Source organism: Crocuta crocuta, unplaced genomic scaffold (genome assembly GCF_008692635.1).
Source record: "Crocuta crocuta isolate KB4526 unplaced genomic scaffold, BGI_CrCroc_1.0 scaffold334, whole genome shotgun sequence".
NCBI lineage: Eukaryota > Metazoa > Chordata > Mammalia > Carnivora > Hyaenidae > Crocuta > Crocuta crocuta.
In genome coordinates, this window is record NW_027533260.1 from 3,298,890 (window position 1) to 3,311,902 (window position 13,013).

Below are 13,013 nucleotides of genomic sequence, written 5' to 3' on the forward strand. Positions count from 1 at the left end.
TCAGATTGGTACTCAATGAGGCTGAATGGTTAAAATCTAGTCCTGAGGTTTGCAGGCAGTATGTGCTCAGAGGGTTTTATGAAAGAGGGGGAGGAGGAGGGATAGGGGAAAGAGGAGGGGAGCAGAACAATAAAAACACAAGGATACATTTGGGCTCCCAAGGAACCAGACTCTGTAATCAATTACTCATGTCTGCCACGAACATGGGGAAGCAATAGTTGAGGTAGTTTTGCAATGAATTTTCTATTTAAAATTTTTAATGTTTATTTATTTTTGAGGGAGAGACAGAGTGTGAATGGGGGAGGGCAGAGAGAGAGGGAGACACAGAATCCAAAGCAGGGTCCAGGCTCTGAGCTCTCAGCACAGAGCCTTACGCGGGCTCCAACTCACAGACCATGAGATCATGACGTGAGCTGAAGTCAGACGTTCAACCGACTGAGCCACCCGGGTGCCCCCTTGCAATGAATTTTCTACCCTCTGTTTACTTACTGAGTTATTTAGTAATGATTTAATAAGTACCTACAAATGCTCCACCCAAGTCTACAGTTTCCAGGAAAGAGATAGCAGGCTACAGTTCCTTCCAAGGGGCCCCTGGGCTGAGAATCTGACTTCCTACCAGGAGATTCACAATGCATTCCATGCATTCCAGGTCCCTCTCCAATCCCATTCCAGGAAGCACAAAGGGCAGCCCCCCCCCCCACCCCAGGGTGAGGGGTTAACCATGGGCTCCTTTATTGGCATTTAGGCCACATCTCTCCACTCTGTTCTTCATGCAGGACCAAGTAATTAAGCAAAATGGTGGACAAGGTATTTCTAAAGGGGATTAATTAAGCTTGAAAGGAAGAGACGAAGCAGGTTCCACACTTGGTATGTCTGTCTTCCTCTGAAGATGTTTCTCCTCCCCTTGAAAATAGAATCAAAAGCCAGCATTCAGGTGATGAGGGTGCACGGACTCAAAATGTGATGTGGATATGAAAGTATTGTGTTGGTTTCTAAGACTGAGTCAGAAGATGAAGTGGCTGAGCCAAGAGTGGTTAGACCTATGCCTGCCCCTCACCTGGCTCATGGCAGCCAGTAAGCCAGGGAGCCCTGAGCACCGTAGCCTCACCTCTACTATAATAGGTTTGCTGGAAGAGAGACCTGAAGAAGAGAGTTGTGCTCTGGTGGACACAGGAGTCAGAGGCCGGGCACTAAGAATGTTTGTTCTTCATTCTAGTCACAACCTGAGAATGACTTGTGGGTGTTTTTTAATATCCACCCTGTTAAAATGGTACCCAGAGCCCCAGACCCACTCCTTTGCCTCTCTTCTATTCCAGGAAGAGGATTCTGATGGTCAAGGCAAAACTCAGGGGGAATCATTAAGTTTGATGTTATCCACAAGCCACATGCATTGAAAGGGCAAATATTGCCAGAAACACACCAGAACTGTCCATATATATGATGAAAGAGCTTCTGTTTGTACTTCAATCCCATAACCCCTGAATGACTAGGTCAGTGGACCCATGCAGGGCGTCTGGGGAGAACACTGAAGCCACAGGAAAAGACTGGAAGGGAGAGAGAAGTTGGCCCTGTGGAGAGAGTTGAGGACTTCCGTTTGGAGGTGGGGGAGGGACCTACACAATGAAGAAGAGAACTGAAACTTTTCCTCTGTTGGCTACTCAGTGATGGGGGTAGTGAGTCAATTAACTGGCGCCATGGCTTTTGGGGCCCAGAGAAGCCCTGATCATCTCCTTTCAAGGTCATCTTTCCTTCTCACGCTCCGGTTTGAGAAATTCCATTCTCCTGCCTTGCACACCCAAAGGGTTCCTAGATCTAACACTTGACATGACACCTTTCTGGGTCTGAAAGAATTCATCCACCTTTTTCTAATCTGGGAAGCTATCCCATTCCTTCCCCCACCCCCACCTCACCTCATCTCTGGGGCAGGGAGCTCACCTTGCTGGCAACCTCAGTGGATCGTGCTGGAAGGGACAGATGTCACCTTCACAGCGGCATTGCCTCAGGTGTGTGATGCCCCTCACCTTTGCATCAGCAGTACACCCAGGTGTGGTCCCGGTCATAGTTGTAAGAGGTTGCGCACCACGTAAGGTTCTGCTTTGATCCTTTGCTGGTACAATTAAAATAATTCTTGTTTTTGTAGCTGAATGGGAAGTGGCAGGGAAAGCCAGGAACCAGTGAGGAAACTCCTAGGGAGAAGAAGGGGATAGGAAAGTGGTTTACCCCCGTGCCTTTATGCTGTGGTGAAGGCTTAGGCTTCAGAGGCCCCTCTAAAATCAAAACTGGATCAGGGGCACCTGGGTGGCTCAGTCAGTTAAGTGTCTGACTTTGGCTCAGGTCATGATCTCACAGTTCGTGGGTTCAAGCCTCGTGTCGGGCTCTGAGCTACCAGCTCAGAGCCTGGAGCCTGCTTCTGATTCTGTGTCTCCCTCTCTCTCTCTGCCCTTCCCCCACTTTTGCTCTCTCTCTCTCCACTCTCTTTCTTTCTCTCAAAAATAAATAAATACTTAAAATTTAAAATCAGGGGAGCCTGGATGGCTCAGTCAGTTGAGTGTCCAACTTCGGCTCAGGTCATGATTTCACAGTTCGTGGGTTCGAACCCCGTGTCGGGCTCTGTGCTGACAGCTCAGAGCCTGGAGCCTGCTTCAGATTCTGTGTCTCCCTCTCTCCCTGACCCTCCCTGCTCACGCTGTCTCTCTCTCTCTCAGTAATAAATTAAAAAAAAACATTAAAAAAAACTTTAAAATCAAAAGTGGGTCTACATTGCCCATGGCTGTGGTGTTTGGGCACTGCTCAGAGACTCCCATTAGAGGAAGGAAATACTGACCTAATCCTAATTGCCAGAGGGATTTTCTTCCCTGGGAAGCTATTTGAGTTTAGCTCACTGGGGTGTGGAAGGGGGGAACAGAGTGACTGTATAGGGGTCCTGGCAGTGGGAGAGAGGAGGGTAGAGTTATGTCAGCGGGGGAGCAAAGTAGGCAAGTGGGAAGTGTGGATAGGACATATTACAGGGGTCCTCTCCATTCACAGATCCTGAATGTGCCCGTTTGCCACTCGCTGAAATGTATTTGGGCACCAAATCAATACTGGCCAGGCTTCTGCGGTCATGTGTGGACGTGAAGCACCCTCGTCCCTAGCTGAAGTCCAGCAAGGCTGTGCCCTGACATAGCTATGCAGCCTCTGAGCTGTAGACAAGGGTTGAAAACGCCGGGAGTGGAGAGCTGAAGAGCTGTCCAGGGTCCTGAAGCACAGGCAGGTCTGGGATGTGCCTTACAGGGAGCGATCATGTTCTATTTACAGAGAAATGTTCTATTTTCCTTCCTCGCGGGCTTGTTCCCTGATCACCCACCAAATCTACATTTGGTCTCCTTTGTTAACAAAATTATCCAAAACATGCAATGGGGGCCAAAAGATCGCTGCCTGACCTATGTCCTCCTAGAGCATTGTCTAAACAGTCCCAAGTGCCATCTGATTTTCTAGTTCAGTGTTGGCCGACGCTTTCTAGAAAGGGCCAGATGGTAGCTATTTTTAGCTTCGTGCCTCATACAACCTCTGTCTTTATATATGGGCCCTGGGATTTGAATTTCATATAATTCTTGCCCATCACAAAATATGATCCTTCTTTGGACTTTTTCCAACTGTGTAAAAATGGAAAAACAATTCTTAGCTTGAGAGCCAAAAGAAACAATGGCCCAGATTTAGCTCATAGCCAAGATGGAGTTTGCAGACCCCTGCTTTAAGGAAATAGAACTTTATCCAACTTACTAGCTGCTATTGATTGGAGCCCCCACTCTAACTTGTAAAAGATAATATGTTGTGGATGATTTTTGTTTGGTAAAGATGCCAATAATTTCTGCCTGGTGGACAAGATAACCCCAAAGGTTTGAGTGTCCTTTATGTTATTTTATTTTTATTTATGCATCTATATATTTATGTATGTATATATTTAAGTAGGCTCCACATCCAACATGGGGCTCAAACTCACGACCCTGAGATCAAGAGTCGGATTCTCCACCAACTGAGGCAGCCAGGCATCCTTGAGTGCCCTTTAGATGTTAACAGATTATGTGGCTAACTTAACAATCTTGCTTCAGCTCAGCATTCTTTTCTCTGACTATTTAGTTCTTAAAACGTCCCTCAAATTGGCTTCACTATCCTTGTTATTCCCTTATTAAGAATTTTTAAATCTTAGTATGGATTTACTCTATGTTTGTGCAAGCATGTATTTAGGTGTTTCACATTTTGAAAATCTTACACTGACCCCTTTCTCTTGAATCTTATGCAGCCCGTATTTTTGCCCATCACGCTGTCGTATTGTTTATGTTATTTGCTCATCAGATATCCATGAAGATGGGACTCCATCTTACTCATCACCATATGCCCACCGCCCAGCAGAGTTGCTGGCACACAGTAGGGCTGGAGTAGGTGTTTGTTGGGTAATTGAGTGAAGGAGTCCACCCGTGTCCACCCAGCCCCCTTCCCCAGATTACTAGTGTCGGCACAGAGGCTCCACTTCCCGTCCTCATCCATGTTCTCCGTGGTTGGGCACCAGGGCCTGTTGCTTTCATTCTCAATGCATTCAAAGATCACGCTATTTCTGTAGATGGAGGGGAAGATGCAGGGCTTGCTGAAAGAATTTCCCCCATACTCTGAAAATAATCATGGAAAGGTCACAGGGACAAGAAGAGACAACGAAAAGAGCTTTCAACTAGGCGCCATGCTTTATCTCATGAAAGCCAACGTGACATTGAACATGCTCCAGTTCAGTTCCTGGTTATGTTATTATTTCCACTTTGTGTGTGTAACTGAGAACCCAAACCATCACCAACCACATCATTTAGTGTCTAGCTGAACAGAGTTATGCCACAGGCTTCATCAACAGAGTTATCGTGAGATCTAAGGGTAAAGTTGGTTTAGGGTTAAGGATACAAGTGATGGATGGCTACGACAAAGATGAAAATAAAGGCTTTATATGGCATTTGGATTTTTTTAGTGCTAAGGGAGGAACATAATTAAGACTTTATGCAAGAATAGGTGTGCTCATGGAGAGGTCCCCCATGTGAATCTTCATCTTGATGGAGGCAACACTGCTTGGTGAGGAATCATGGGCATCAGAGCCATATGGACTTGAATTCAAATCCTAACTCTGACATCAACTAGAAGTGTGACCTTGGGCAGGATTTAATTTTATTGTGACCATTTATTGAATGTGGAAAAAATAGCAGCTCACAGCTTCAATGGAAAGATTCGATGGGATGTTGTATATAGAGGTCTTGGATCAGAGTCTAACACAGAGAGCACTCCAGAATGAATGGAGGTCATTGAGAACTTAAGAGTGTGGGTGCCTGGATGGCTCAGTCAGTTATGCATCTGACTCTTAATTTCAGCTCAGGTCATGATCTCACAGTTCATGGGATTCAGCCCTGCACTGATAGCATGGAGTCTGCTTGGGATTCTCTCTCTCCTATCTCTATGCCCCTCCCACACTCACGCTCATTCTCTCTCAAAATAAACATTTTAAAAAAGAGTAAGTTAAGGGGAACCTGTGCTGGCAGCTCAGAGCTTGGAGCCTGCTTTGGATTCTATGTCTCCCTGTCTTTCTGCCCCTCCCCTGCTCATACTCTCTCTCTTTCTCAAAAATAAATAAATATTAAAAAATTAAGAAAGAGTAAGAGTAGGTATAGATGAAATCTAAGCGGCTTTGAAATGCAGGTAGAGTCCAGCACTGGGTGAATCCACGTATTGCCACCTCTAGAATAGTTGAAAACCAATGTCAGGACTATAGCCCATGGTTTTGGTTCTGGACCACTAGATTTTCCACACTGACACTGGGGACTTGGGGAAACATGGCCTTAGGACATTCCTGTCTCCTGTGGTTGTCCTAACGTACTCTCTGAGAACATGCTTGCTTCCTAGAAGAATTGCTCTCATTCCTCTGCTCTCCCCTGTGCCACCATCCCCTCAGGATGGCCATTGCTGTCCCCCACCCACCTCTCTACCAAAAAACCCATCCCTGCTCCAGTGCCTTACCATTCATTTCACAGTATTTCCACTGCTGCTTCTCATCAAAGCTGGAGGTGACGGAACACCACAGCTTTCTCAAGAAACTACCCTCTGTGATGCAGCTGTTATGGGACCTTCCTCGATAGATGAAGGGGAAGATGCACCGTGGGTAATCTGTAGGGAAAGGAACCCATGAGTGGTTTGACTTTCTTTAGTCATTCAATCATCCATCCATCCATCCATCCATCCATTTGTCAACCACCAAAGTACAGGACAAGCATAAAAAAAAAAAGTCTGTTTCTACTTTTTGGATTCAATTTCAACCAGTAGATTCTGATTTGCATCATTTGAACTAGAGCAATATGCAATATTTTCAACTACAGGAGTATTGCTTNCACTTGGGGCTACCAGCCTCTGGTCATCTTTTAAGATCTTTTTAGGTTAGTCATGATCATGTGTGCTTTTTATTATCAACTTATTTTGCTTTATTTCTGTCTTATATTGCAGTTAAGGAATTGTGCTGATTTACTTTGAAATTATAAATTTGGGATAAATAATGTTATCTATAAATTTTATTTCAGGATTGTAAAATGAGGGGCACCTGGGTGGCTCAGTTGGTTAAGCGTCTGAATTCAGCTCAGGCCATGATCTCACGGTTTGTGAGTTCAAGCCCTGCGTTGGGCTCTGTGCTGACAGCTCAGAACCTGGAGCCTGTTTCAGATTCTGGGTCTCCCTCTCTCTCTGCCCCTCCCCCCACTCATGCTCTATCTCTCTCAAAAGTAAAGAATCATTTTTTAAAAAGTGAAGTGGTTGTTATATTTATTATCAAAGGGAGCCTTTGATCTAAAAGAGTCAAGAATAGTGATACAAGGGAAAAATAAATCCTAAATATTCAAAAGCTGGCTACTTGTAGGAACAATTAAAATGTCCCAACAATAGGATATTGGTTAAAACAAAATGCCTTTTGTCCTGTGCACAAAAAAATAGAAATCATCTAATTGTCCAAAATGTCTTGGGCTTCAAGTAAACAGAGTCTGTCAAATCCCTTCTCTGCTTTGTTTTCTTGTTTTTCTTTATCAATTTAGAAAATTAAGAAAGGGACAAGATTACAGTGGTTCCCTCTGGTCTCGCAACCTTACAGGACCTTCATGCAGAAAGCACCATTTTTAACACGATCATTGTTACCATTATGAGCCATTATCAGCCTCAGCATTTTCTATGCACACACGTATATCGTAACTCATCTTCAAAAATAGGATCACATCATCCACAGCCACACATTCTCTTGTGTAATCCATCATTTGAGGAGGTCGGCTGAGGGAACAGCCTGGCACCACTCACCGTCCGCCATGCAGTACTTCCACTGCTGATCGTAAACGGCTTTCGTTGAACACCAAGGGGAGAGGCTATTTCTTCTGATGCAAGAGAAGTAAGTAGACCCCTTGTAGATGAAAGGAAAGACACATGAATCCTTCTGACCTGGAGGACAGAGAGACAAAACAGGGGGGCTACATCACCATGAATGAGCCAAGGATGAGTCTTGGTTTGGTCCTTGTGGGAGGTCTGAAGGCGACACAGCCAGTCTTAGCATCCAACTTTCTGGTGACAAAAAAGGGTGTGTCCAGTTTATGTTGAGACCAAAAGGACAGGGAAAGAGTCTCATAAATCATAAAGGCATCAAGTTTTCCTCCAGACCACTAGAGTACCTTCATTGTCACCCAGGCATTCTTGGGTCATTATATCACAGTAGATAATGGAGGGACACACATCAAATAATGCGGAAACACAGACTGAAAAACAATTTCACTCTCCTTTTTTAAAAATTTTTAATGTTTATTGATTTTTGAGAGACAGAGTGCAAGCAGGAAAGGGGCAGAGAGAGAGGGAGACACAGAATCTGAAGCAGGCTCCGGGCTCTGAGCTGTCAGCACAGAGCCCAACACGGGGCTTGAACTCACAAGCTGTGAGATCACGATCTAAGCCGAAGTCGGACGCTTAATGGACTGAGCCACCCAGGTGCCCCCAATTTCACTTTTCAATGCTTTTTCAATCCTTCTGATTACACAAAAGAGAAAGCTTCAGTATAATGCTAGTGTTTCTCTACCATACCTCTAATTCTTAATCTCCTTTTTAACAACAACAACAACAACAACAACAAAAAAGCAGGACTCAGGCTCAAAGCCTTACTGTAACATCCAGTAGAATTTAGTAATAAGATTTTCTTTTCATCACATTTTTTTTCTGTTTGCCATTTCTATTTATGGCAAGTTAGTAGCACTCACAGATTACAGATCTGATGTTAACTACTCTTTAAAGATATGCTGTTAAGGGGCACCTGGGTGGCTCAGTCGGTTAAGCGCCTGACTTTGTTCAGGTCATGATCTCACAGTTTGTGAGTTTAAGCCCCACGTCGGGCTCTGTGCTCACAGCCTGGAGCCTGCTTCAAGTTCTGTGTTTCCCTTTCTCTGTCTCTCTCTTTTTTTTAAATATTTTTATTTATTTCTAGGAGAGAGAGAGAGACAGCATGAGCAGGGGAGGATCAGAGAGAGAGGGAGACACAGACTCCGAAACAGGCTCCAGGCTCTGAGCTGGCAGTCAGCACAGAGCCCGACGCGGGGCTCGAACCCACGAACCGCGAGATCATGACCTAAGCGAAAGTCGGACGCTTAACTGACTAAGCCACCCAGGCGCCCCTCCCTTTCTCTCTCTACCCCTCACCTGCTCACACTCTGTCTCTCACTCAAAAATAAATAAACATTAAAGAAATTTTAAGATAAGAGTGTTAAAGTGAAGACAAGTGAGCACATTTCAAGAAGATGGTTGGGTAAATGATAATGCTGGTGGTGTGCAGATGTGGCAAATACTGAGGGGTATTTTTGTATTCCTCTGTGTGAGGACAGGGACCTTGTCTTTGACACAATGTATCCTCAACACCTAGAATCATGACTTACTCATAGTAGATGCTTCAGAAAGAACTGACAGAATGAAATGAGTTCGGAAAATGCCACAGGAAGGAAAGCTAAACATGTTTCTTTGATGAAGGGCTCTCCAGAAGGGTCAGTATGCAAATGAGTATTGAATTAGCAGGAGGCATATGGAGTATATTGAATTGTCCTTTCCCCCCATTCTTCGATAGTGTTGGAGACTAATGGTCCCTGAAACACATCTTAAGAAATGTTATTCTACGGGTGCCTGGGTGGCTCAGTCAGTTATGCATCAGACTTCGGTTCAGGTCATGATCTCTCAGTTTGTGAGTTCAAGGCCCACATCAGGCTCCTCACTGACAGTGTGGGGCCTGCTCAAGATTCTCTCTCTCTCTCTCTCTCTCTCCCTTTCTCTCAGCCCCTCCCCCACTCTCTGTCTCAAAGTAAATAAACTTTTTTAAAAAAGAAAAAGAAATGCTACTCTAGCCCACGTTGCAGAGGAGAAAGTGCATGCAAGATAAGGAATCATTTCAACTTAATACCTTTTTTTCTTTTTTGAGCAGAACTGGGATGAGAACTAGCATTTTTTATTTTTATTTTTTTATTTTTTAATTTTTTTTTATTTATTTCTAGGAGAGAGAGAGAGACAGCATGAGCAGGGGAGGGTCAGAGAGAGAGGGAGTCACAGACTGAAACAGGCTCCAGGCTCTGAGCTGGCAGTCAGCACAGAGCCCGACGCGGGGCCCGAACCCACGAACCGCGAGATCATGACCTAAGCGAAAGTCGGACGCTTAACCGACTAAGCCACCCAGGCGCCCCAGAACTAGCATTTTTTAAATATATGGGCCCAGGATCACAGCCTTTCTCCCTGCCTTCACCTTGCCATTCCCTCCTTCCCTCCCTTTCTCCCTTCCTCAGAGACTTAATGATGAATACTATGACTAAGATATTCTGATGGGTTATTGATGTGCATGCATACACGTGTGAGCATGTGTGTTTGTGTGTGTGTGTGTGTGTGCTCATGTTTCCAAAGGTGGTGAGGCAAAGCTTTTGTGGACTCACTAAACCTACCCTCTTTTTTCTTTCTGGGCTCATAGCGAGAACCCATTTTTCAGCCTGTCTAATAGTTTGGGGCCACATGACTCTGTTGCAACTCATGGAATGTAGGTAGAAGTGATTTGCACAATTTCCTCCCTCAGAAAAGTCCCCAGCTGGACACAGAGCAGTGGTTCTCAGTGGAGGAGACACTAGACAATGTTTGGAGACATTTTGGGTTGTGACAACTGGGAGGAGGGGGAACTGGCAGCTGCACTGCTGGTCTCTACTGGGTCAAGGCTGGAGATGTTGCTAAACACCTTACCATGAGCATGTTCCAGAACCAGATCATCCAGTCCCAAATGTCAACAGTATCTGGTTTCCGAAACTCTGATAAAGAGGACCCTGCAGAGGGGCGCCTGGGTGGCTTAGTCGGTTAAGCGTCTGACTTTCGCTTAGGTCATGATCTCGCGGTTCGTGGGTTCGAGCCCCGCATCGGGCTCTGTGCTGACTGCCAGCTCAGAGCCTGGAGTCTGTTTCCATCTGTGACTCCCTCTCTCTCTGACCCTCCCCTGCTCACGCTGTCTCTCTCTCTTTCTCCTAGAAATAAATAAAACATTTAAAAAAAAAAAAAAGAGCACCCTGCAGAGAATACTGAGGCCCCACAGGGTGGTGGAGACCCAATATGGAAGGGGTCTGTGTCTCTGAATCACAATACAAGTGGCTTCCCACCAAACGTCCACACTGAAGAGCTGTATGACATGAACTCTACTGAATTCAGCCACTGATATTTGGGGATAGTCAGTCCATTACTAATACAGAAGAACAAGGCATCATCTCTGTCTTCAACCTGGTAGTAGCTCCATCTCTTGTTCCGGATCAGATTCTTACCCTGTATACTCTGACCTGGGCCATCACAGGGTCAGGAGAGAATGGAAAAGGCAGACTGCCATCTTTGAGCTTCGCCAATGGGCTAATGCCAGCAGAGCTCCTTAAGTCGCATTGTGTTGTCCATCTCTGGGTCTTAGAACCCTGTGGTCTTGGTTGAAGACCAAGTTGAAACCGGTTAATGTCGGGAAAGTGTTTAGAAGAGGACCCAGGGCATGACTGCTCCTCGACAAATGTTAGCTGTCATCACCATCATCACCAACACCATCATCATCGTCATCAATAATGCTCAGTCATGGGCACTACCAGTATGTGTGATCTGGTGGTGATGGAAGGGCAGGCAGATGTCCCTGTGCACAGGACTAAGATTATCCTTGGGACTTGTTAGTACAAACCAACACATAATAGATACTATTAGCCATCTGCAAAGTAATCCAGCAGATGGTCTGATCTTCTTAACTGGGTTAAAATCCTCCATAATCCGGGCCCTACTGACCTCTCCGTTCTCACTGCCTGATTAACATTTCCTCGACCTTCCTCAATGTTCTTTCTCGTCTTTGGCGTTTGGCTCATGCCCTTCACCCTGCTCTTTTCTTTGTCCCTTGCTTTACTCCCTGCTTTTCATCCATATGACTTGCTTCAGTCTGGATTAACACTCTTTCATATTCTTATACTACTCTGAAATGATCTCTATAAATGTACTTACCAAATATTAAAGAATATAATTTGCTGTGAGCATATTACTATGTTTCTGGCCCATAGCATGGTCTCTGGCATTCGGGAACCACTCAGCAAATGTGTATTGACTAAATTAGCCCATAAATATGTGCAGAGGAGGTATACCAAGTTTCACCACAGGAATGTGGGTGTAATCTCAGGAAGGTATGGCCAGAATGAGACACTAACTGGAAAAGCTGGCATTGTTCCCTGTCTGAATAAACTGTGGGTTCTTAGCCTTTTCAGGACTTGTCAGCTCTTTTGAAAACCCAGGTCTTCTCTCCAGGAAAATGCTCATACATCCCTGTGGCAGAGACTGCTGTGTACTCAAAGTCAGCTTCATCTTCCTCCCAAAGGTACTGCTAAAAACTACATTTCCCAGATCCCCTTGCAGCTAAGCATCCTGTGAGTTCTGGCCAATGGAAGTGGGAGAAAGTGATAGATATCACTTCCCGGCCAAAACAAAAAACAAAACAAAACAAAACAAAAACTCTCCTTCAAGATCATCAGACTCTTGATCCACATCTTCCAGCTCCCTGCAAAGAATCCAGAGAGGACTCTGAAGCCCTATGGGATGGTGGAGCCCCCTGGTGGAGGACGCATGGATCCCTGCTAACTAGATATGCCCTCATTGGACTTTGTAGGAACAGGAAACAAAACACTTTGTGTTAAGCTGCTAGTAGTTTGGAGTTTGTCTGTTACAATAGCTATTCTCACTACGCTGAAAAATACACACCTTTTGAAATATGGATCCAGGGTTTCACAAACTCTGTGCTAGCCCAGTGACCTGGAATACAGAATGTGGTCATTGAAAAAGGACTTCATGGGGGGCACCTAGGTGGCTCAGTTGGTTAAGCGTCCGACTTCGGCTCAGGTCAGATCTCATGGTTCATGGGTTCTGGCCCCGCATCAGGCTCTGTGCTGACAGCTCGGAGCCTGGAGCCTGTTTCAGACTCTGTGTCTTCCTCTCTCTCTCTGCCCCTCCCCAACTCATACTCTGTCTCTCTCTGTTTCAAAAATAAATAAACTATTAAAAAATTAAAAAAAAAAAAGGACTTCATAGAATCAAAGGACATGAAAACAGGAGTGTTTCTTGAGGCTTATGGAAGGGAGGGGGCTCATCAGGCAGAAAAAAATTTTAATTGTGGAGAATGTTTCACCATAGCTTAAGTGAACTATATGTAATCCAGGTCTCTCTTTGTTCTCTCTCCATGTTTACCATATGATCTTGGGGTGGTTAATTTAGATTCATATATTCCTATACTGAGAATGTAGCCTCACATCCACTAGAATGGCTACTTTTTAAAAAGATTTTATTGGGGCGCCTGGGTGGCTTAGTCGGTTAAGCGTTCGACTTTCGCTTAGGTCATGATCTCGCGGTTCGTGGGTTCGAGCCCCGCGTCGGGCTCTGTGCTGACTGCCAGCTCAGAGCCTGGAGCCTGTTTCAGT

General features: G+C 45.1%; 1 protein-coding gene across 1 annotated transcript in view; it reads right to left on the bottom strand.

Annotated features, from left to right (window-relative positions):
- Window positions 1-2,028: 2,028 nt before the first annotated feature.
- ELSPBP1 (epididymal sperm binding protein 1) overlaps window positions 2,029-13,013 on the bottom strand; it is a 13,084-nt gene continuing 2,099 nt past the window's right edge. Inside the window, exons 2-5 of the mRNA XM_077747417.1 lie at window positions 7,342-7,479; window positions 6,028-6,174; window positions 4,488-4,646; window positions 2,029-2,186 (exon numbers count right to left, since the gene is read on the bottom strand). Coding sequence (XP_077603543.1) covers window positions 2,029-2,186; window positions 4,488-4,646; window positions 6,028-6,174; window positions 7,342-7,479 — 602 coding nt within the window. The remainder of the gene's footprint in view (window positions 2,187-4,487; window positions 4,647-6,027; window positions 6,175-7,341; window positions 7,480-13,013) is intronic.